The sequence below is a fragment of the Sminthopsis crassicaudata genome, chromosome 1 (assembly GCF_048593235.1).
Source record: "Sminthopsis crassicaudata isolate SCR6 chromosome 1, ASM4859323v1, whole genome shotgun sequence".
NCBI lineage: Eukaryota > Metazoa > Chordata > Mammalia > Dasyuromorphia > Dasyuridae > Sminthopsis > Sminthopsis crassicaudata.
In genome coordinates, this window is record NC_133617.1 from 137298232 (window position 1) to 137324948 (window position 26717).

General features: G+C 36.6%; 1 protein-coding gene across 1 annotated transcript in view; it reads right to left on the reverse strand.

Moving 5' to 3' along the window:
• Positions 1-1242: 1242 nt before the first annotated feature.
• BAALC (BAALC binder of MAP3K1 and KLF4) overlaps positions 1243-26717 on the reverse strand; it is a 112209-nt gene continuing 86734 nt past the window's right edge. Inside the window, exon 2 of the mRNA XM_074267677.1 lies at positions 1243-3008. Coding sequence (XP_074123778.1) covers positions 2926-3008 — 83 coding nt within the window. The 3' untranslated portion in view covers positions 1243-2925. The remainder of the gene's footprint in view (positions 3009-26717) is intronic.

Genomic DNA, 26717 nt, shown 5'->3' on the forward strand with positions numbered 1-26717 from the left:
ATAGCTAAAAGATTACAAACTTTAGAGAGAACAGTTTTTGTCAGAGTTAGAAGCCAGATGGCCTGGGGTTGAAAAATGATTGGGAGGTGAAGAAGTGCAAAGTGAAAGCAAGAGAATGAATTAATTTTTCTAGGAATTTGTTTGTGACAGGGATGCAGGGCCAAGATTTGTAATTGAGCTTCCAAATTTTTTAAAGCATAAAAGTAGACCTGAACTTATTTGTAAGCAGCAGGGAAGGAGCCACTAGATAAGAGAGGGAGAAGGACTGATTAGAAGAGCAAGCTCCTGGAAGAACCTATCAAGGCACAATTATAAGGATTGATCACAGATGGGAATAGAACCATATCTATGAAAGATTAAAGCAAAGAAGGATGGGGACAGATAAAGAAGAAGGATTTGGAGGAACTAAATACAAGTACAATACCCTTCAGGATGCTTTTCCTGATCAAACTTTTTACTCTCAAATAGTAATGAACTTAGGCCTATGCCATCCGGGCTTCACATAGTATATTTTACTTCTGTGCACTTATCATGTATTTTATTTATCTTTGTGTATGGGTGTGTAGGTGAGTATGTGTATCTCTGTGTGTGTCTCCACCACCACCCCCAAAACGTCTCCTGTACCAGACTGTTAGCTTTTGGGAGGAAAAAGACACTATTCAATTTAAGCTTGCCATTTTATCATGCCTATCATAGGAGCCTGAACACAGTAGGAACTTAATAACATTGGTTAAATTGAGGTTATCTAAAGGTTTATATAGTTGATAAAGTTGATAAAGACAAGATCTGGGTCTGTAGTCTAAGGCTAAAATTTAAGATCCAAATAATATAGGAAATTTAACTACAAGTACCAGTTCATTTTGTGCCATGTGTAATGTAATGTGGTATGGTAGCAGGCACCCTGCGACTAGAATAAAAAGAGTTGAGTTCAAGTTTTGGCTCAAATTACTGGAAGACTTTCAACAAGATATTTCACTTTTCTGGGCTTCTGCTTCCTCATCTGTAAGGTGAGAGGGGAAAGGATTGGACTAACTGAACTTTTATGAAGTTTTAGAATCCTTGTACTTAGAATCTGAATCAGTTTTCTTAATGCTAACTGCAAAAGGAGTTGTTGGCTTTAACCTGCACCTGGCTTCTGTTGAAACCTACTAGGGCAATGAATTGACAGGCAAGTTAGCTAACTATATTTTCACCTGCATGTGCACAGGTTACATAAACACACATCACCAGATTGCCTAGTTCAGCTAAAAATTGAGTTTATTTAAACAGCAGCTGATGAAAGAACCCTTATTCTCCCTTAGGAAGATCCCAGGTGTGTTACACAGCTTAGAAATGCATGTAATATTATTGGTGGGGAAAAAATGTTTTCAGCTAAATAGATACATTTCTTCATCATTTTATAGGACTGCTAGAAAATAGTTGTCTACCAAAAGTTTATTTTTTTTTAATTGTATAAACTTTCTAAGAAGAGTAAATGCACATTATTCTAACAGTTTCTTAACATGATGACTTCCCAGATCCCAAGATGACATAATCCCTGGGATCTACTTTAGGTTATTTATCTAGAAGGCAGCACAAGAGGAAAATTAGCTTGTGCCATTGAAATGTTCCTTGATTTCTTAATTCATATGATGATAAATAGCCTTTAATTAGTCATTTTTAATGATGTCATACAATTCCCTTGTTCTGAGGGGACAGAGTACTAGGTGTAGAGAGTTAGGGGATCCAGGTTCAAATCCATGTCCTCTGCCTCTTAATTTGTGTGAATATGAGCAAATTACTCATATTTCTGGGCTTCTATTTCCTTCCCTACAAAGTAAGTGGGTTGGATATGATTGATCAATAAGATCTTTTCCAATTGTAAATGACATGTACATAAATTTAGAGCTAGAAGAGACCATATATGTCATTTCATCCAACTCCCTCATTTATAGATGAGGCTCAGAGAGAGAAATGACTTGCCTATGATCACATAGGTAAGAGATGTTATAGAGGTGGAATTTGGAGCAGATCCTTTGGCTCCAAGCCCAATGTTCTTTCCAGTTTTCTGATTCTGTGGAAGAATACAGATTTTGTAAACAGGAAAGATGAATTCATTTGTACCAAATGATCTAAAACAGCTCCCCAGATTGGCTAAGTGGGTTCTTTGCTTTGCAATTACTCTTTGGGGCTGACATAGCACTTCCCACAGGAGAAGAATGAGAAGCTAACAATTGTGTAAAGTTCTGTTTGGCATTGGACTGGTGACACAGGAAATGTTTTTCCTCCCCTATCAAGGATTCTTCCCCATGGGAAAAAGGGACAGCATTATAGCACTGGGATGAATTTGAATCTTTACTCTCATGCTGAAATAAAAACAAAATTGATGATTTCCTATTTCTTGGTTTCTCTTTTTGGGGAGTTGGAGAAAAGCCAGTTTTGAAGCCAACTGAAATGCTGAAAGTTTTGGGACACAGGTATAAAAATTCCTCTGGAGTGATGACCCAGAAATATTTAATGGCTGCTCTTGGGTAATAATATTGTTACACCCTCCCCCTGCCATTTTCCCTTTCAAAATGTGACTTGTGACTGCAGTAGACCACTGCAAGTCCAGATGTCAGACCTGGGGTAGAACATCTGATAGAACCTGGAGGGAGGGGGGAAATCAATTGGCCCATTAGCAGTTTATTATAATATAGGAGTACTGTGCCAACACATTAGATAAACACAGATCAATGAATGTCCAAACACTGATGGCAACTGTTTGCTGCCAGGTAAGAGATGCAAAGTAACCCAAGGCACTCAGCAATTTAGCCTATTCATTTGGAAGCATCCACATTTCTTTACATTCCATTGAGACATCAGCAAAGCACTGCCAAATGATGCTAGTGTCCATCTTCTTTGATTTGAAAACACAGTTAATTCACTCAATTCTTCATATTTCTTCTATATTTGTCCATTTGTTGGATGCTTTTGGTAACACTGATGGTGACTTCTCTTGCTGGCATCTGCTTGCACTCTTTTTTCACCTGTTAAAAAAGATTTACAACATAGTTACACCTTCACTTGACAACAGTCAAAGACCCCTCCTTCTTTAACATTTTGAAGGGTATCATGGGGGTGGGGGGATGAGGTTGTGGAGCAACAGCAAGCAATATTCTTCACTTAGAATTTGATCTCAGAAAAAAATTAATTGACTCAATCCGGAGTAAGTCAGTTAACACCTAGGAAAAAACAGTATTAGTTATTTAGTTTTCCTAAACATCATTTCTTTCCCATTGGAAGACATACCTTCTCCTCACATAGTTACTGAGTCTCACTGGGCCAGAATAGATATTAATGGGGGGTAAAAAAAAAAAAAAAACAGACAACAAACAATACTCAGTGGTGCATGGAAGAGACAAATCAACTTCTTTAAAATAAGATTGGGTATACATATATTATATTTAACATACACTTTAACATATATAACATATATTGGCCAACTTGCCATCTGGAAGAGGGAAGGAGGGGAAAAATTGTAACAAAAGGTTTTGCAATTGTCAATGCTAAAAAATTACCCATACATATACATCTTGTAAATAAAAAGCTATAATAAAAATTTAGCGAGAAGAAAAATAAAATAAGATTGGTTGATGACAACATTCATGCAAAACTGCCTAGGCTGGATTGCTTGACTGGTTTTCAGCTGTTAAATTTTAAAAGCTCAAAATCAGCTAATTGCCATTCTTGAGAACACCTGGCTAAATTCCCTAGGAGAGCAAAGATTATACTAACTGAAAACTGGCTCCAGTTATTGGTATCTCCAAGCTTGCTTAAAGGCTGTAATATATCCAGAGAGAAAATTATGGAGACAGAATGTGGATGAAGCATAATATTTTCACCTTTTTGTTTGCTTGTTTCTGTTCACTACCAAACTCCTTACATCTCGACTATCCATCAGCTTGGCTTGGCTTGGCTACCCCAAGCTAGGGAGCCAGGTTAAAGAGAGTGACTGCTGTCTGCAGTGGGCTTTTAAAGGGCCTGTGAGGTCACACGCACAGCCAACCATCGAGAGCTGTCATTATGAAGCTATCTCAATATGGCCAGGATCCCACCCATAGGGCAGTCCTATATCCACAGAGAATACTTCTGGGCCGCTCAAATCTCCTGTTGCGCTGTGGCGCCGCCCATTTAAAGGACCCTTACATGTTTCTTTGTTTCTTTCTTGTTTGTTTTTTTTTTCTTCCCTTTTGATTTGATTTTTCTTGTATAACATGACAAATATGGGAATATGTTTAAAAGAATTCCACATATTTAAATTATATCAGATTGCTTGCTGTTTTGGGGAGAGGGGAGGTAAGGAAGGGAGGGAGAAGATTTGGAACACAAATTTACAAAAATGGATGTTAAGAACTCTCTTTACATATATTTGGAAAAAATAAAATACTATTAGAAAATAAAAATAAATTTCTCCATATACACACCCACACCCACACACACCCATATAGTATCTTTGAAAAACAATGTCTAGGGGCAATTAGGTGGCACAGTAGATAGAGCACCAGCCTTGAATTCAGGAGGATCCAAGTTCAGATCTGGTCTCAGACACTTAACACTTCCTAGCTGTGTGACCCTGGGCAAGTCACTTAACCCCAATTGCCTCAGCAAAAAAAAAAATAAATAAATAAAGTCCTAAGTTTCTCTTATTTTCATGAAGTGTTTCATGAAACACTACTACATGCCAAAGCAACCCATTCCATTTTGGATTAATTCTAATTAACAGGAAGTTTGGCTTTACATTTAACCCATTATTATCTCTTTGTAATTTGTACCAACTCTAAATCTTAAGAATTTAAATTTTCCCAGTTCCAATTGTTCAGAGTTGAAGAGAGTCATCTACACTCAGAGAGAGGACTGTGGGAACTAAGTGTAATTCACAACATAGCATTTTCACTCTTTTTGGTATTGTTTGCTTGCATTTTATTTTGCCCCCCCTTCTCTCTCTCTCTCTTCCTCTCTCTCTTTTCTCTCTCTCTCTCTTCTCTCTCTCTCTCTCTCTCTCTCTCTCTCTCTCTCTCTCTCTCTCTCTCTCTCTCTCTCTCTCTCTCTGTGTTTGATCTTCTTTTTCTTGTGCAGCATGATAACTGTATATGTATGTATGTATTGGATTTAACATATATTTCTACCATGTTTAACATATATTGGACTACTTGCAATCCAGGGGAGGGAATTAGAACACAAGGTTTTTCAAGGGCTAATGTTGAAGAATTGTCCATGCATATGTTTTGAAAAACAAAAAGCTTTAATTAAAAAAAAAAATTTAATTTTGTATCAGTTCATAGTACAATGACAATGAAACCTGCCAAAGAATGTTTGAAATACATTCTGCAAATAGCAAATCTGCTTTGGAACTGTCCCAATTATTACATCTCTCATCTATTTGGATAGGGATGAGAGCAGAACCCAGACATTTTTCTGAGACTGGCCCTGAAATTCTAGTATTCAATTCATTTCATCAGGCTCATGAAATGCAAATAATAAGAAAAAAAAAAAAAGTCCCTGCCCGCTAAAAATGTATTGAATGAAGAGTGGGTGGTAATGAGGGAAAGATGCATAGATAAACATCAGATTATAGCTCACAGCTAGCATTCAGGGTAAGTGTAACATTGAATACATAAGCAGGCTTTATTCCACTAGTCAGAAACTAGAAAGAACTCATAACTAGGCTTAAGTCAGCACAACTCTCCTTTCTCTGCTGAACCCCATCTCCCTCAGGCAATGCTCCAGACAAACAGGACTAGCCCATGGTCTGGACTCTCCAAAAGATTAGGAGTAATAAAGAATTGACCTCTTTCTTCCACTACAGACACAGTGCACATAATTCACAGTAGTATGGGAGGGCAAAGACTGGTTTTTCTTCTTTACATCATGGCCTTGTCCTTTGCTTCCTTTTGGCTCTGGTCACAGAGCTCTTCTGTTTGGTCAGAAACTAAACATTGCTCTTTGCCTCCAGCCGCTGTGAGTTCTGTGGTCATGTGGTTTCTTTTCTCCTAAGAATAAATATTAATGCTTCTCTCTTGAGACCATTTAAGTTCCCTAAGTAAATATGAAATCAGTACTCTTTCTGTTATCTACTCTCCCTGTCCCTGTCCCCTTCTCTCTCTCTCCCTCTCCCTCTCTACTCCTCCTCCTCCTTCTCTTTCATCCTTTCTTCCTTTCCTCTTCTTTTTCTTCTTCCTCCCTCCCTCTCTCTCCCTTTCTCCTTTCCCTCCCTCCTTCTCTTTCTCACCTCCCTCCCCTCCCTCTTTTTTCTTTCTTCCTTCCCTCCCTCCCTCACTCTCTCTTCCTCCTTTATCCCCACCCTCCATCTTTCATCCTGTGTGTTGGTCTCTCTCTTTTTCTGTCTTTCTGTCTCTCTTTCTGTTTCTCTGTCTTTGTCTCCCTGTGTGTGTCTCTGTCACTGCCTCTCTATGATTCTATCTCTTTTCTTCCCTTCTTCCTTCCCTCCATTTTTCTCCCTCCCCCTATCTCTGATCCTCTCTCTCTCCCTCTCCCTCCTCTATTTTCTCTCCTTTAGTAGTGTACCTCTAAATTTTTTACAGGATAAGGCTAAAGGTATAGCTCAAATGTCTGACTAAATATCCTTTGTGAGATGTCAAAGGGCCAATTAAGTGTACACAAGACAAGGTTACTTGTCCACACATGATTAAGAAATATAATCAGTATTAGATCAACATCACAAATGTGATATCAATTGGATTGCTTATGTCTTGCATACAAAGGCATATTAAATGCCAGAAATGTTTTGTCATTTATAAATACATATGAACATGCACTCAAACACACTTAGTTCCTAATTTATCAAATATGCTCATATCCTGACCCAAAGACCGTGGGTGCCAGAGACTGTGGTGACATTCCATGTTGTATCCCTTTCCCTCCTCATCCCTCCTGTATTTATTGCTTTCCAGAAGTTTACCTACAGAGAGTAGAATAGATATAGAATGAATAGGCAGATCAAGTGAGGGTTTTTTCAGGATGAGGGATTCATGAGCATGTTTGTAGACAAGAGGGAATAAGCTAATACACATGGAGAGATTAAAAATAAGTGATCCACAAGGAGCAGAAATGGTGGAATTCTATTGCTTGATCAGAGAGAGGAGTTGGACTTGATAAAGAGGAAGGCCACTTTATCATGTGAGACAGGGGTGACTGTCTTACTCTACTTCTGGAAAGTACTTTTGATTCCCAGCAACTAACCCTATAAAAGTGACTGGATGCTATTAGAATCAAAGATTTAATACTGGAAGGTAACTGTGAGATTTATTTAGTCCAAGTAATTTACAGATGGAAAACTAAAAGGTTAAGGGACATGTCCAGTGCCATGTAGATAAGTGAGTGGCAGACCCAGACTGGTAGAGACCAAAGAGGGGAGTTGGGAGAGCAATTTTGGTTAGATAAATAGGATTTGGGAGTCATCTGCAACCATGTGCTTATTGAATGATGAAGATGAGATTATCAAATATACTGTAGGGAGAAAAATGAAAAGAGAGTCTAGGATAGATCCTTAGGCTTAGAGACATGTATGAACAGGAAAGGAGATTTAGAGTAAGTCTCAGGCAGGAATACTGGGAGATAGGAAGAGCTATTTTATTTTTGCTTTTTTTAATTTTCAATGCATGGCACAGTGTAAATGTTTAATAGATATTTGTTGAATTGAATTAAGAAATGTCACAGAATTGTTATAGGGATTGGAAAAGCATTTGTTAAAAGCTTACTGTGTGCCAACATCTGAGCTAAATATTAAGGGCATAAGTAGAAGAGACAGATTATTCCTGGTACCAAGAAGTTCACATTCTAAATAATGGGAACAAGATATACCGGAGGGTGCACTTACAGGAGGGTGCACCTTGGCAGTGGTTCTTAGAATGCAGCTTCATAGTATATGCCAAAGTCCTTATGGGCCTGAAGGGCAAAGCATCAGGACACTGATGATAAAACACCATATAGCATTTCCTGGTACTTCTATCCTTATTCTCAAGTCTTGAGTGCTACCACAATTATATTGTCATTCAGTCATTTCAGTCATGGCTAACTATCCAGGAATCCATTTGGAATTTTCTTGGTAAAGATACTGGAATGGTTTGCCATTCTCTTCTCTAGCTCATTTTACAGATGAAGAAACTACAAACAGGATTAAGAGACTTGCTAATTATCTCACATCTAGTAAGTGTCTGAAGCCAGGTTTGAACTCAGGAATATGTGACTCCAAACCCAGCACTCTATCCACTTACTACTAAGGTTTATACTATGCCAACAATTATATCATGCCATATTTAATGCTGTGGAGCAGACCCTGTAATTTCATTAATAAAGGGAACTCTTGAGAAGGAAAATCTCTCAAACATTGCAGATGATTCAGCTTAGAGGTTTGTCCAGGACCACAAACCCATTTAAGTGTAGAGTAAAAGGCAGAACCTGAATGTTGCCAGTTTCTCCCTACCTCTAGGCCAGCTCTCAGGGTACTTACTATTTTAAAGTCTCTCCCTCTCAGAGTTCTTTTGAAGCTTGGGAAACTTTTAAGGTGCTTATAAAATATTCTTTCCTTATATTAGCAGTCTATGGATGCATGTTTCTAACACCCAGTCCTAAAGTCCATTAGTATGGGACTCTCTTTAGAGATGAAAATCAAAGTCCCAGGTCTTCCAGCAGGGTGGATGGGCTGGAATTGATGAGATCTCTACCAATAAGAAAACAGTCTCATATTACTGAGTTTGGGAACTGGGGTTTACATGGAGAGAGGCAAATTGAGTTGTTTTACTTCAGCAGAAACCAGCTAATTATAATTTCAAGTACAAAGTTGGAGCAGGAGAAAAGCTGCAAGATCATAGTGCATGCAGGTCACTTCTTTAAGGAATGCTCTCAGAGTTCTTGAGGTAATGAAAAGTGCTTTGGGTTTGTAACAGCTCAAAGTTCTGAGTAAATACATAACCTCTTCAAGTGTTGAGAGCGTTTGAATCATACAGGTATTTTCCTTCCTGGTGTGGTTTCCCAGCAGCCGTTGAAACCCCTAATTTAGTGATTTATTTTCCTTAATGAGGGCCAAGGAGAAAGTGTTACTTCATTTAAATTACTGACTGCACTTCTGTGTGGTTCCCATTGAAGATGATTGGTGCTTCTTCCATACCTTTCTCTCTTTTGAGGTTATTTTAACTATCTAAAGTTCCCTGAGTTTGGTGGTATCTCTCTGGAAGGTCAGTGGTACACCATCTTTCTTTTAGTGGCTTTTCACTGCTGACCTTCCTTTTCCTGCTGTCTGCTCTTTGACTTTTGCAGGTTTCTTGCCCCAGGAGTCTGCAGTTTCTAATACTCTTGGTTGCACTCTTTCATTAAAAATGATTCTCTAACTATTCTTTCATTGGAGAGGCCAATTCGGAAACAATAATTCCACAATCATATGGGCTTGTTTCTCTCAAGGTTTAGAAGTCAATCAGTTTATTAAACTCCAGAGAAAATTCTTTTTTAACTGCTTAGTGTAGGCTTGTACTCAGAGTGCAATCAGAAGCTGGAAGTTAAGAAAACTGGTTTCTGGTTTTAGCTCAACTACTGAATGAACTGGGACAAGATCAAATCAACATTACCCTTCCTAGAAAGGTTACACAATCAATTCCCCTTTATTCCACTCAGCATCTCAGTAACTTCCGAACTTGAAACACCACTGGCTAGACACAATTCCCCTACATTTTATCTTTTGATAGAAAGTAAATTCTTTGAGGGTGAACTCCATTCTGGGGTATTTTATCTCCAAGATTTAACTTGGTGCCTACATTAGTAAAGGCTTAATGAACATTTTTTAAAAATTCAATTATCCTGAGCCTCAGTTTCCTCCCCAGAAAAATAAAAGAGAGAAGTGGGGTTGTATTAGATAATTTCTTATATCCTTGCAAAATTCTGATCCAGAACATCAGGTTAATTCCCTTTGGTCTCTTTAATTTTCTTCTCTAGAAATGAGAATCCAGATGTTATCAGCTTTACTCAAGCTCCCCAGATTCTACCACACCCAGCTGAAGGATTTGCCATCCCTTGGGCTCTTCAAATGCCAGGCTCAAGATTTTGGAATGTATCCTCTAGGCAGTAAGGAGGGATTGGAAATTTTTGAGCTGTAACATGAAATGATTAAATCGATGTTTTAGTAACATTAATTTAATCTGGGAATTTAAGATATAAGACAACAAAGAGGCAGAACAACAAGAATATCTGAAGTTTGATGATGGGGTTAGAGAGCAGAATTTAGGAAGCTGGTATTTGAATTTCTAGAACTGGCTTCAAAGGCAAAGACTACATTAATATTCTGGCAATCCTCTAATTATAAATCAAATGTATAGCATCATATCATGATAAAAAGTGGAAAAAACTCTAGAGAAATAAAGCTTGCTTCAGACATTCAAGAGTACTTAGTAAAAGAGCCCCTGCTTTAGCTCTTTGAACAGTTATAGAGGTTAACTGATAGATATCACACAGAGCTGATCATAAGAATAAGAAAAAATTAAATTCTCCTGCATTGCCTTCACTCAATGTGTGTGTGTGTTTTGTGAGTCTGTTTCTCTTTTTCTATCTGAATCTTTCTCTGAGTCTCTGTTTCTGTCTCCATATATCTCCTTCTCTCCCTCCCCCTCCTCCTCCTCTTCCTCCTCTTCTTCTTCTTCCTCCTCCTCCTCTTCCTTCTTCTTCTTTTCTTTCTTTCTCCTCCTCCTCCCCCTCTTCCTCCTCCTCCTTCTCCTCTTCCTTCTCCTCCTCCTCCTCCTCCTCTTCCTCCTTTTTCTTCTTCTTCTTCTTCTTCTTCTTCTTCTTCTTCTTCTTCTTCTTCTTCTTCTTCTTCTTCTTCTTCTTCTTCTTCTTCTTCTTCTTCTTCTCTCTCTCTCTCTCTCTCTCTCTCTCTCTCTCTCTCTCTCTCTCTCTCTCTCTCTCTCTCTCTCTCTCTTCTCTTTCTCTTTCTCTCTCTCTCTCTCTCTCTCTCTCTCTCTCTCTCTCTCTCTCTCTCTCTCTCTCTCTCTCTCTCTCTCTCTCTCTCCCCACTTCTCTACTACATTATCCACATAGCTGCCAAGATGATTTTCCTCAAGCCTATGTAAACCAGATCATGTCATCCTCTTACTTAATAGGACCAAATGATTGACTTCTTATGCTAGAGGTAGGTCATTCAGCAACCACATGCTCTTCAGCATCCCTGAAGTGTACACTAGATGAAATGATGATTAATAAATCATTGAGAAACTACCCTGATATCTTCTACTCCAAAACTTCTCAAGAGGTCAGTTGGAACTGTCTAGTATCAAAGCTACCACTAGCATAATTGTAACCTCACAGGGAGACTTGCATCCTATAACAATCTATGTCCAAAAGTATCAAGAATGGAAGATTCATCTTAAAAAGTCACAAGATCATCAGAAAGCTCCTTAGAAGCCACAGGAGTGGAAAAGAAGACAGCAACCAGCATAGTAGTCCAGCCAGCACAGTACCATAACACTCACACCTCAACAGACCAGGTGCATGGGTCCTGGAGTCAATAACATTCATGTCCTAGATGTCAAAGGGGATTCTAAAGCACTCTAAACTCCAAATATCCAAAGAGGTGAAAGTTAGTGCAAAAAGCCAAGGGACTAGGGCAAGACCAAGCAATGCTGGTCATCTTACCCAAAAGCGTAGCAAAGGCCAGAGCCCAACCCTGCCACAAAGCCCTGATTCAGGAGGGAAAAGATGAAGACATGAATAAATCAAAGAAAACATCATCTAATATCAAAAATAACTGTAAACCCAACTTCATAACAACTGTTAGCAGAAACACAAAGGAAAAAGCTGGATTTCCCACAAGGATTATGTGGATATCCAGAGGACTATATGAATTCCTAGAAGAAATGTTTCATTTTTTAATTTAAAAAATTAAATAAAAGGTCTTAAACAAAGAATTAGACAGATAAATTCAGAATAAAAATAAAATTTAAAATAAGAAAATCCAGTGTCTCCCTGTTATTTCTAGGATCAAAATATAAAATTTCATTTGGTATTCAGAATTCTTTACAACCTGTTTTTTTCATTTTGTCACAGTCTTTCTAACCTGCCTTGCTGTGATGTTGGCTTACTAGCAGCCTAGCTGGGCCCTAGCTAACCCAAGTGACTTCATATTTGACCAGTGATTGGCTCTGCTATGTACAAGAAGTTTCTATGTTTCCAATCTAGGCTTAATTGGCTACATTTAGTAAAGGAAAGAAAAGTTCTTTTTATCACAATCATTTTAATAAGCCATCATCATCCAGATATACAAGATTAGCACACTTTCCTAATTACAATGCTCTAGTCAAGGTCAACAAGGAAGGGGCAGGGAGTTTGGCATCCAGACCACCCACTGATTGACTGCCTCTAAGGCACCCTTCCCACTCAATTGCCTGTGAATCTTCTCAGCAACAAGAATCAGATATAAGAACAGAGACTGAGAGATTTGAGCTTCTCATTAGATTGTACTCTTGTGCCACTGCCTTTCTTCTCATGGATCCTTAGTTGTAGGGAGCCACACACTTTCATACCTGTCAGTAATAAACAGCTTGATTTATGATCCTTTTTCTTGGTAATTCACCCACAATTTATTTACTCTTCTCCAATTGGACAATGAAAGGTTTGGGATTTGGGTCAGTGCACAGAGTGTTCAAAAGTAAAATCAGCTGCTACTCAGGAAATGAGTTCCTATTCCCACAGGTCAAGTAGAGGCCAAGTGACCAGTCACTGATGATATCATAAAAGGGATTTCTTTTGGGGTATGGACTGATCTAAATGATCTGAGATTTTTTTTTAACTATTTCTCTCAGTCTTTAATTCACAGTCCTTAGTTTCTATTGAAGGTGAGTTTGAAAATGGGACTTATTTTATGGGGGAAAAGTTACTTTGTGAATGGTACTTGCTTGCATTGCTCTGCCTGAATGTCCTAAGAACTTTGGAGATGGTGCTTCAATTATGCTCAGGATTGACCCATTATTTCAACCTCCCTGTGAGAAAGGAATTAGGCTACTTTCAGTGAAGGTCACAAAGGCTAAAGCAATTTGACAAAGCACCTGCCAGAATCACAATGAACCAGATCCAGAGACCACTCATTAGTTTCCTGCTTGCTATGGGAACCCTATCTGCCTTTCCCACTGTGCTATCCAAGTTCATGTGAACTATACAGTTTCCAGTACTAATCAGATAGGGTTTCCTTCTTATTCAAATGGCTAAAAGGCAAACTTTAAAAGTGCTGTTAATTCACCCACATCATTTCTCCCCATTTTTCTAGTCCCATTAAAGACAAACATTTAACAAACCTCAGATTTCTTTTGGGCTTTATTGATCTTTTTGCCACTGTCTTATGGATTTTCAAGGTACTATCACAGAATCAACAAGGAGTATTTGATCTTAGCAGTTCAAAGAAGAATCAGCCTTATTTGCATCATTAGACAGGGTACAGAAACTGCTAACAGCCTAAATAGAAAGAATTCCAGGAGTCATCAACAAATCCAGCATGGGAAGCAGATAGTCAAAGGTGCTGTAATCCAGTACAACTTGGAGTATTATGCACAAAAATTGTGTAAAGACACAATAGTGAGCACTCAAAATTTTAGTCTTAAAAATACAACTGATATTTTTCTTCTGGAATCCTTTTAGGGAGATGCCCTGAGATTTATGTTACAAAATGGACTTCTGCTTTTATAGAGGCTGAAGGCTTCATATAAAGCAGTTTCCTAGTCTGGCTCCATTTATTTAGTATCAATAACTGATTACATGTGTAACACTATGTATTGAGGGGGATACAAAGAAATAGGAGTAAGCTCATTGAAGGTAGGGACTATTGTTTGTTTTGTTTTGATTCATTTTGTCGTTGTATCCTAGCACAGTGACAAGAATATTAATTGATGTGTGTTGAGTTAGAAGAAATCTAATTTTAAAAACCTTTGATTTTTCAATCTAGGTTTTTTCCCTGAGGACTGGGCTAGTCAACTTTGCAAGTATGTATTAGTAACATATAAAAAGACAAAAACACAAACAAACAAAAAAAAAACCCCACACTTAACATAAAAGGTAGGATCCTAAAATCATGGGGTGAATTGCTAAGTTTTTTCTTTCTATCACCAATTCTTCCTCCTTTCTAATACCCATCCAGAGGGAGGTCCAAGTCATTTTCATGTATCTTTATCACAAAATGTCTTCCTGAGAAGAGGTTCACAAATGCAAGAGTTCTTGAGTCATTTCAGTTTGTTTGAATCTTTGTGATCTCATTTTCTTGGCAAGATACTGGACTGGTTTCCTATTTTTGCAGATGAGAAAACTAAGACAAACAGGGTTAAGTGACAGAGCCACACAACTAGTAAGTATCTGAGGCTGCATTTGAACTCATGAAGATGAGTCTTCTTACTTTGAAGTCGAATGCTCTATCTACTGCACTATTCAGCTGCCCTCAAATTCATGTATCTGTATTAATTTAAGTATGCTAGCTGTTAATAAGCCTAACATTTTGTCCCTCAGTGAGGCATATTCTTTTATTTCTTTCTTCCCTCTCTGTGAGCCTCTTCAGAAACCATAGCTATGGTATGCTGGGTAGAATACCAAACAAATTGAAGGACCTTAGTCTTTCAGTTATACCTGGTTGAAATTAATGTAAGTTTGAATGCTGCAGAATTTGATGTAGTGTGATTATAAAATGATATTGTGCTGCATTTAGGGTGAAGCACAATTCAATTAATATGATGTTAGTTGATCAGGGTTTTAATACGCTACTACATCATCAGCCTGAATTTGCCTCTCATGAAAAGTGAATGTAATATGTTGGGCCTAGGCAGTTACAGTAATATGCTAAAGCATATGCTATTACCAGTAGCTATGTTAATTTTTTAAATCCCTTAAGAAAATGGCCAAGAGAAAGAATACTTCAGAAGAAACCACAGAATCAAAAGAACAAGAACAATAGTTTGTCACAATATTAGAACAATTTAATATATTTGAGTGGTATAAATGTGGTCATAGTAATGCAAAAGAAGAACAAAATGTTTGAATGCCTGAATTTATGGTCCATAATATTATAAAATACACAGGAGAAATAAGAGAAAAATGTATGATTGCCATCAACTTTTTGTGGTTTACAAACAATTACAAGCAATAGAAGTGTTACAGTGTTAGAGGTGAAGTATCTTAGCTATAAGGATTGAAAACAGCAATGAAAACCACATTCCTATTAGCAGAACAGCCATTCAGACAAAAACTTCATATTTACAATAAAAGAAAATGGAAATGAAATGGATAGTGAAGAAAAGTGTTGCAGATGAGAAAACTGAGACCAACAGGCTCATGTGATAGGGTCATACAACTAGTAAGTGCCTGAGGCTGAATTTGAATGCATGACGATGAGCAAATGGTTGATTCTAATGCTTCAAAATTGAGTTCAATATCATAATGTTAAAATTACTACAGAGATGACCAGTGCAAAAAAGGATGCCCTAGCTAAATATTCTGATGTATTGAAGAAAATAATTTAAAAAGAAGATGAATACTTTGATCAACAAAAATTTAATGCAGATAAAATAAAGCTATTCTGGAAAAGGACGACTTCTAGAATAGAGCCTTAAGTCATTCAATTGCATAGTGTAAGAAAGTGAGCATGCTTGAGATGAAAATAAAGGTTTTTATACCTATCAGCATATGTAGGGAGATTTTGAGAAAGAGATGTTTTCATCATATTAAAAGTAAAGTCTTATCTTGAGATATGTATTTTGTAGTCTTTTTTGTAATTTTATTTCCTATAACTATTACTTTGTAAGAATCTTGATTTAGAAATACAACTTTTCTAAATTTTTTTCCTATTATGTTACATTAATAAGCAAAATTTAAAGGTTTTTTCTGCATACTTTTATTGAGCTGGAGCCAATTACCATATTTAACATATAATTATGACTTCATATAGTTAAATTTGAATAATGAAATGAATATATTATGAAAAATTTAAATAATTCATTATTTGAATAATAATCCTCCTTCATGGAACTCATTATTTACACTAATCAGAACCTAGCTGTTCTGGCTCTGTGACCTTGGAGAAATTATTTAACCTTTATGATTTCAGTATGCTCATCTATTAAATTAAATTACTGAAATTAAATGATTTTGAATCTTCTTTTATTTAAATTTTATTTTCAATTTTTAAGCATTCATTTTTCTTCCTCCCCACCTCCCCAAATTCTCTGAAAAGAAAGAAGAAAGAATCCCATAAGCATAGATATGTAAAATAAATTTTCATATTGTTTAAATCCAAAAGAGCATTTCTTAGTCTGCATATTAATCCATTATATCTCTGCCATGAGGTAGGAAGAGTTCTTCTTTATCAGTCCTCTGGAATCATTTAATTAATCAGAGTTCTTAAATCTTCTGAATTATTCATTTTTATAATATTCTTGTCATAGTATGCGATTTTTTGTATACTGTGACAAGAATATTATAAAAATTCTCTGATTTCTGCTCAGTTCACTCTGTCTCAATTCTTGCAAGTTTTTCATGTCACTTTGAAATCATCTGTTTCCTCATATTTTATAGCACAAAAGCATATATATAAAATACAACAATTTGTTCAGATATTCCTCAATTAGTAGATATCCCTTTAATTTCCAGTTTTTTTGTCACCACATTTTTTTGGTAATCTTTGATTTCTATGAAATTTAAAGCAATAGAATTGCTGGGTCAAAATGCATGCAATATTTAGTAGCTTTTTGCACATGGTTTTAAATTGCTTTAAAAAATGATTGTACTTACAACTCCACATCAATGTATCAAGATACCCAGTTTCCCAGATCCCCTCCAATATGTGTCATTTTCTTTCTTTTTTCCCCTCTCCCTCTATGCCAACCTAATAGATATGAGATAGAATGTCAGAATTGCTTTAATTTGCATTTCTCTATTTGTTAATCATGTGATTCATTTTCCACTTGTGTAGATGATTTGTTTTTGTTACTTGGAAAACTACCTTTTCATATCTTTAGACTTTTTAATCTGTTTAGGAATTGCTCTTATAAAATTTGAATCAGTTCTTTATGCATCTTGGAAATGACACATTAGAGAAATTTGCCATAGGATCTCCATTCCAGTAACTGTTCCCCTTTAAATCTTAGCTGTATTTATGCAAAACCTTTCTTTTTTATTTTATACATTGAAAAGTATCCACTTTACCTTTTGCAATGCTTTCTATTCCTTGTTTGACTACAAATTTCCCCCCTTTGTACATAGATCTGGTAGGCAATTTCTTTCTTGTATCTCTACTTTGTGATACGTTACATCCAGGTCACATATCCTTTTGGAACTTATTTTAAATTAAGCTGTGAGGGGTTGGTTCAAACCTATTTTTCTTTCATACTGATATCCAAAAGTCCTAGAAGCAATAAGACAGGGTAAGAAGTCAAAAAGTTACTGCTTAACCATTAGCTGAATTCTTAGGTTTCTTTGCTTCTTTAGTTGTGTCACTAATTTGTTCTGCTGCTCTATGTCTATTTTTTAAACCAGTACCACATTTTATATATTCTATAGTTATTTTAACCAGAATTTCTTTTCCTCTCTCCTGCTGGGTTTTCCTGGCATTATATGAAAATGCTAGTGATTTTTGTAGATCTAATTTATATTGTGTGATTTTTTTTCTTCAGTTCTTAACTGATAACATCTTTTCCAGCTGGAGATCTATGATTTTGTGACTGAATTCCTTTAATTCTTTCTCTCTACCTCCCCCTTTTGCTCTTACCCTTCACTTCCATTTTAAGAGTCATAGTTACTTGCTCCACATGTAGCAAATGTAGCTGTGTATCTTTCCACTGCCTGTTTCAACATTCTTTCTATCAATTAGCACTCTTGTCATCTAACAGTGAACAGCTCCCTGAGGGAATAGGATGAAGGGGGGCAAGTTTTGATAAGGTAAAAGACAGAGAAAAATTAGGCACGTGGAGATGCTGCTCATGATCTTTAAAATGCCACATAAATAAATGTTGCAAATCTTCAAATAAAACTACCGAGACTTAAGTTTTATCTTGCTGCAAGGAAGTAAATAATGTTTAGTGAACTGGTGATACCAGAGAGTACAGAATCACAGATTGTAAAAGATTCTTTGGATAATGGTTGAACTTGATTATTCTATGATTCTAAAGAAAAAGAGGTTAACTAGGAAAGAAGAGAAAACAGTCATCAACTAAGGAAACCACATGATGCAGTGGGGAAAATTCTGGATCTGGAATCAGAGAACCTGGCTTCAGATCCTGATTTTTTCCTATTATCTCTTCTTCCTGTATGCCCCTGAGTGAGTAATATATATATATATATATATATATATATATATATATATATATATATATATATATAACCTTTTTTAGGCCTTACCTTTCTTATCTGTAAAATGAGGAAGTTCATCTCAAGTCCTTTCTACCTTTAAATCTCTGATTCTAAGAATGTCCTGGAGGTTTAAACCTATGGTTCTGGGAACTAGAAAATAGCCTGAATTCAGAGCTTAAATGAAAGAGAAGAAAAAGATAGAATGAAGAGAAAGTGTGATTCTAAAAATCTAAAATGTAAGGACACAGTTGAGTGGATGAAGAAGATGGCTAGTACTGATTCCAGATTCAACTAGAATTTGAAGGAATGTTCCTAAGGTTCTAAGTGTAAATGACCAAAAGCTCTAAAACAGCTGATTTAGCTCAAATTGCAACTAAAAGATGGAAATAAGATTCAGAAGAACAATTACAGGATTGAGTAGAAGAATCTCTGGCCTAAAAGAAAGGAACAAGAATCATCTCGAACAGATCATTTTCTGTTTTTAATCTGCTCAAACTGAGTCATGACTGTACTAGCCTATCAGTCAATCAACAAGCATTTCTTTATCCCAGATATTGTGTTAATGTATCAGCGATACATAATAAAGTTAAAACAGTTGTAATTTACTTCAACTGTCTATAATCCATTTGCTGGAATTCCTTGACAATTCAGTACTTGAAATTTGTACTGTGTAAATGATACTGCCCCTAGAAAAAGATCATGGCATCATAGCGAGGTAATATAGTGGAAGGAGTGTTGTTCTCAGAGTCAGGAAAAACCTAAGTTCAAGTCTTGCCTCAAAAACTTTCTAGCTGTGTGGCCCTGGATAAGTTACTTAAATTTTTCTGTAGCTCAGCATCCTCATCTGTAAAATGGGGATAATATCATCTCTTTGCTAGGGCTGTTGTGAGGATCAAATGAAATAACATTTATAAATGACTTTATATAATTCAAAATGCCATGTAAATGCTAGAAATCATGATTATTTAGAGCTGCAATGGATCCCAGAGCTTCCTTATTATTATTATTTTGATACTGTTCAATTGTTTCCTGGCCTAGAATTGGTCAGTTGGCAGATTCTTTTGTTCTTTTGCTCTTTCACTCTTTTCTTCCTTCCTTTTTCCCTCCCTCTTCTTTCTTCCCTCACTCCCTTCTTTCTTACCTTCTTTTCTCTTCCTTCCTTCCTTTTCTCCTTCCTTCCTGTCTACATAGGCTATCATAACCTAATCTAACTCTTCATGACCCAATTTGGGGTTTTCTTGGCAAAGATGTTGGAGTACTGACCATTTCCTTCTCCAACTCATGTTAAGAATAAAAAACTGAGGCAAACGGACTAAGTGATTTGCTTAGGGTCACACAGCTAGTAAGTGTCTGAGGCCAGATTTGAACTCAGGAAGATGAATCCTTTAGACCCAGGACCACACAGCACCATCTCCCTTTCCTATTTTACAGAGGCACAAGAAAGTTAAATATCTTGCAGCAGTTCATAGATAAGAGGTATCCAAAGCAAAAGTCAAATCTCTGTCATCTGATTTCTCTAGCTAATGCAATTCCATGAATCTCAGCATCTCAGAGTTGTAAAGAATCATAGAGATCATATAGTCCACAACCTCTCTAAGTAGTAATCCATTCAATAACATTCCTGACAAATGACCATTAAGCTTTGGCTTAAAGACATCTACTGATGGGGAAGTCACTCCTCCTAAAGTTTCCCATTCTACTTTTGAAAAGCTATAATCTTAAGAAGATTTTTCCTCATATTAAGCCAAAATTTGCCTGTTCCTAGTTCTGCCCTGTGGGGCCAAGCAGAACAGGTTTCTCTCTTCCACATGACAGCTCTTCAAATATTTGAAGAAAGGAGCCTAGACAAGCTTAGGGGGAAATGGGAAGGTGGAGAATGGGAAAAATGCCAATGGGTGCAGCAAGATGCAGAATGAAAAGTTGAGGGAACCACCTTTGCCTGCTTCATTATTTTGCCAAGAGCCTAATGAGAGAGCAAGAAAGTCATGTGAATCATATAATGATCTTTCCGCCTTCCAGAGTTTAGAAAGGCAGGTGATGATAGAGGAGCTGCTCTTGGCTTTGGGCCAAAAAAGGCAATCTCATCTAGCATTCCTGCAGGTTCCCATGATCACGCTGGAATCACTGAAATAACCTCTTTAGAAATGCTTACCCTGTCTTTCACTCTCAGTTCTTCTAATTTATATCTTAACCTACTGTTATGTTAATCTTCTTCACAGCACTATTCTACTACTCCAACTTTTTCAATAATTTCCTATTATAGGGCTGAGAATGCTGAGGGAAGGCAAATAGCAGTACAAGACAGGTGTAACATTCAAGCCACTGTCCATAATATTGTTGCCAGAGATTGTTACTTAGCATAGTAATACAAGATCCAGCCTTGAGAGTGTGGAAGTGATAAATAGGTGTAGAATGTTAGATAGTGACTATGAAAGTGAAAGGGCACTTGAATACAGACCCTAGGACCTGATTGTGTTCTCCCATTGAGTTTGGAGAGTTGGCTAAAACAAAAATGTCAAACCTTCAATTCAAACCAGAGGGAAACAGATAAAAATGTAATTGGGAAATTAACAAAATAAATAAATAAAAATACAACAAAACCAAGTCCATATATAGCCAGCAGGGATCCTTATTCATAGATTAGTATCCCTTGTTTTTCTTTCTGTTTGATATCACTAGGCTAGAGGACCAGGCAGAGGCAGCTAACTCTTATTTGGGTTAGCTGTCTGGAGAGGTCCTAATGCCAAGTCCTCTGGAGCAAAATCATGGTTCTGAAAACTATGATGACAATGTCTTGACAGATGAAGATATCTGATTGAAATAATTCTGAGTTCCCATTTATCTTTGAAAGGAAAAAGAAAGAGTGCTCAGATAGAAGCTTTGTTTGGATGTAGCCATAAGAAGTGACAAGCAATGAAGCTGTTGAGAATATTTGTGAATATGTCCATGTCTCCTTATTACCTGCTGAGTAAAATTTAAATTTATTAACTTGATATTCAACACGCTCCAGATTTGATGGACACCAATCTTCCTGATCTTATCTCAAACAACTTCCTCAAAAGTTCTCAGGAGGAACAAATAAGATAATTTATATAAAACACTTTGCAAACTGATATATTAACGCTAGCTATTATTGAGCAGTTAGGTGGTATAGTGAATAGAATGTTGGACCTGTAGTCAGGAAAACTAAGATTAAATCTAGCTTCACACATTTATTTAGTTATGTGACCCTGGGCAAATCATTTCATTTCCACCTGCCACAGTTTCCTCATCTATAGAATGGGGATAATATCTTCCAAGGTTGTTGTGAAGATAAATGGATATTTGTCAAGCACTTTGAAATCCTATAAGAGCTATATATGATTGTTGTTATTGTTGTTTTATATTATATGCTTCAATAATATTATTTCTTATACAAGCTACATAGTTACTACCTGTGACATCTTTGCTACTGTTGTTCCCTATGACTGGAATGTTCTGCCATTCCTCCCCAATCCTTGCACTCTCCACAATGGTCTACTCATCATGCTAAATTTCTGTTCATCCATTTAAGACTAATTCAAATACAATCTCTTCTACTTTGAATAAGTAAGTAAATTGATTTCCAGGTCAAGTGAGCAATAAGATGGTGGACTAGACATTTTCTCCTATTCCCCATGACCTTTCTAATGTCTCCAAAATTAAATTTATGTTTCAAAGATAAAGCAATTTCAATTATCCATGATTCCAGACACCCAGAATAAATGTACTCATCATCCCTCAGCCACCTCCCATGTTACTGGCAGTGAGGCCACATTAGCAGACCCAAGGACAAAACACAGGCTTACATGAAAACCTATCTGTGCACTCCATTCCCTGCCCCTTTTTTCCTACTTCTATGGTGATCCTGGTTCCAGGATATGACTATTTGCTTTGGTCTCAATAGTCAGCTTGGCCACAGACCTTCAGGAGCAAAAGCCCTGTAAGGGTTGCCACCCAGTGGCACTAGTGCTGCAAAGTTTCATATTGGAGGTGACAAGGAAAACAGGCCATCAGAAGGCTCTAAGTTGGTCAAGGCCAGAGAAGTAAGGAACAGAGAGAATATGACAAGTCATTATGACAGGATAACCTACATTTTAAGAGATGAGCAGCAATCCACTAAGCTTGAAGGAAAGAGTATTACCTTCATTGCCTATCAGTTCTGATCATGCACAAATCAATTGGGGCAGAGTCCTAGACTGGAGAACTATGAATTGGCTATGTAGGAGGAGCCTTTTAGCCCCAAAGAAAACCACATTCAGAGGGAAGGGAGTCAGGAAGTTAGTGAAAAGGAAAAGAGAGGGTTGAAAGTGCCAAAAATTTCAGGAAGAAGAAATCTCAATGATCTTGAACATAAGCAGATAAGTCAATAGGAAAAACAATAACAGAAGGAAATATCAGATCTAGTGAATGAATTCAGACATTTATGAATAAATACTGCAGAATGAAGGGAAATGATTTCAATATTTGCCCATAAGGAGTGATGAGACAGAGGACTCCAAAGAATTTGAGGACAATGTGGTACCACAACATAATATTCCTGAGTGACTTAAAAGAAAAATGAGAATACTGAGAGAAGAATTTATATTCTGCACAGCAAAAAATAATGAGCAGAACAGAAAGATTTGAATCTATAATGGCAAGCTCATCAAAGAGATTAAAAAAAAAGAAAACAAATGTGTGAAGCCAATAGACAGAAATGACAACTTTGGAGAAGCAAAAACCAAAAATATTAAAAGAAAATATGCTCTGATATTTGTAGAAATATGTATAGAAGAACTGCACATGTTTAACATATATTGGATCACTTGTGGTATAGGGGAGGAGGCAAGGAGAAGGTTTTGTAAGGGTGAATGTTGAAAATTATTTATGTATATATTCTGAAAATAAAAAGCTTTAATTAAAAAAAAGAAAATATGCTCACTAAACAATACACAATCTGTGTAGAGACAACACAAAAATCATAGATGTGTCAAAAGAACACAACAGGACAAAACAAAAATAAACAATATCATAATAAAAGAAATAATGGAAGAAGACTGCCTAGAACTTCTAAACATAGAAAATGAGATCCTAATTGAAAAATATCCAACAAAGGTTCTCCTTTAGCCTTGTGGCCAAGATGGAGAGATATGGGATAGATGACAGCATAGTTAGACATATTTGGGACTGGTAGAATGACCACACCCAAAATATAGTAATTGATGAGTCAATATAGAGCTGAAGGATCATCTGAGACAAGAGAGTCACCCAGGGATTCAAAAACTTTGAACTGAACTTAGTAAGATGTGTAATAGGAATGAAGTCTTACATGTTGGTTAAGAAAATGACATTACAAATATGGATGAAGGTGACATGATCAGAGATTAGTTTATATGAAAAAGATTTAGAAGTTTTAGAATTTGATAAGCTTGATGTCATGATACAGCCAAAATAGCTGTTGTGAGCTTGGGCTATATTTTGTTGTTTTTTAGATGATTTTCCAGTAATATTTGACACTTTGTGAACCTATTTGGAGTTTTCATGTTAAAGATAGCTGAGCAGTTTGCCATTTCCTTCTTCAGTTCATCTTCCAGATAAGGAAACTGAGGAAAACAGGGTTAAGTGACTTGCCCAGGGTCACACAGTTAGTAAATAACTGAGGCCAACTTTGAATTCAGGAAGACAAGTCCTCTTGAGTTCAAGCCCAGTACTCTATCTATTGTGCTACCAAACTGCCCGATGTAGTCCCCCCCCCCCAGGGTATATTAAGAAACATAGATTTTAGAATCAATGACATAAATTTCCTCTGTATTCTGCCCTGATCCACACACACATGGACACCACTGTTTAGGAAGAACATTGATAAGCTGCAGAATATCCAAAGGATGGCAAACAGAATAGTAAAGGATGTCAAGTACATGTCATATGATGGTCATTTTAAGAAATGATTGTTTTTACCAGGATGTTAGAGAAGATGATGCAAGATAGAACATATTTCTTTAAACAGTGTGGTCTTATGGAAGAAGAATTAATCTTTTTTTTTTAGCCTTAGAGCACAGAACTAGACTCAATGAATGGAAGTTGAAGGGAGCAGATTTAGAATTCTGGGAAAACCTCTAACAATTAGAACTATCCAAAAGTAGGTCAGGCTGCCTCAGGGAAATCATGGGTTCCTTATCATTGGAAGTCTTGAAACAAAATCTTCATGTGGGACGAAAATTTCTCAAGTATTTGTTGTAGTGAAGATTCTTTTTCCAAGATATAGATTGAACTAGATAGCCACTTAGGTCCATTGAACTCTTAAATTCTGTGTTTTGGTACAAACACACACACACACACACACACACACACACACACACACACACACACACATTTTTTAATTTCCCTCAAAAAATCCATGAATTATTTCCATTGGCACTTTGTTGTCTGTGTTAAAAAGTTCTGGAAAGTTTTTCTTATATCATTTTATGTATTTTGATATTCAGGGTTTTCTCCTCTTGTGTTCTTCTGAGGGACCTGCAATCTTTAAAGTGCCTCTATGCATTCTGTTTTGTTGATTTGTTTGACTTTCAAGGAGATCATGTGTATATGCCATATATATACACTTATGTATGTGTATATATACAAACATATTCTATACACACATTAAATGAAGGCATATATAGCATGCTTGTGAACTTTGCAAATGACAGTAAGTTGGATGATAGAATTAGGATCTTGACAGACCAGAATAATGGGGATTGCACAAATCAGGGATAGGTGAGACAACAATTTGTCTGGGAAAATATCTGCAGGCTTTAGGGCAATGAAAACTCAAAATAATTCAGTAGTGTAATATGGTAGCTGCCAAAAACTAAAGCAATTTGGACTAGATTAATAAAACTGTTAATAGTCATAAGCATGATAATAGCTAGCATTTATATAATGCTTATAGGCTCCCAAAATATTACTTCTTTTATCCTCACAATAAGCCTGAGAGCTAAATGCTATTATTGTTCTCACTTTACAGATAAGGAAACTGAGGTAGACAGGGGATAAGGGACTTGCCCAGGACCACATAGCTAGTATGTATGTATCTGAGACAAGATTTGAGCTCAGGTTCTCCTGACTACTTTTCTATCTACTGTGCTACCTGGCTACCTTTAAATTCTAGTGTCCTGGGAGAGAGAATCACCACACTCAGTTCCTGTTGGATCATCTCTGAAATATCATATTATCTTCTTGGCCACCACATTTTAGAAAAAAAAAAACAGAATGGTGAGAAAACTGGAGATTATGCCACAGGAAAATTAGTTGAAGGAACTAGGAATATTTCACCTGGAGAAGAGAAGCCTAAAGGTAATGAGTATTTGAAGAGCTATTATATATACTTACTGTAGCACCATAGATCTTTAGAGAATATTAAATCCAACTCCTTCGTTTTTTCAGCAAAAATTGAGGCACAAAAAAAGTGATTTTCTAAAGGTCACAGAAAGTTGATATCTGAAGCAGTATTTGAAATCAAATTTTTTCAGCTCCAAGTCTAACACTCCATCCACTGCATCATTTACTTATTCTGAGCCACCACCCTCCCGAGAGTAGAGATAGAGTTAGTGGATAGAAATTAAAGAAAAGCAAATTTAAGCTCAACATAAGGAAAAAACCAGGGGCAGCTAGATGGTGCAGTGGATAGAGTACCAGCCCTGAAGTCAGGAGGATCTGAGTTCAAATTTGGCCCCAAACACTTCATACTTCCTAGCTATGTGACCCTGGGCAAGTCACTTAACTCCAATTGCCTCAGGAAAAAAAAAAAAAAAGGAAAGAAAGAAAAAAAGGAAAAAAAAATAACCTACAGCTTAAAAATATCCAAAAATAGAACTAGCTGGGACCATAAGGTCCTGAGTTTTTTAGTCACTGGAGGCTCTCAAGAGGAGGCTAGATGGCCAGTTGAAGTTAAGGATATCATAGAAGAGATTCCTGTTAGTTGTAGGTTGGACTAGGTGAACTCTGAAGTCTCTTCTAACTCTGAACTCTTTGATTGTGTTTTTCTTTGATTCTGGGTACAATTTCCTTATAGACCCTGATTTCTGTTAGATGGTAACTAGATAATAAGATTTTTTTCTGAGTTTGGGGCAAAGAAAAAAAAGTAAACAAAACTGATCAATATATTTTTAAAAATCTTAAAATATAGACAATATTCCATACCCTTGAAACCCCTCACCCCCACATACACTTCTGCAAAGAAGTGGGGTAAGGCATCTTCTTATAGTTTTTCTCTGGCACCAAACTTGTTTTTTCCATTTACATTGTTGTAGTTATTGCATACATTGCTTTTTTGGAGTCTGATTTCTTAACTTTGTATCAGTTCATATAATTTCCATGTTGCTCTATAATAATTA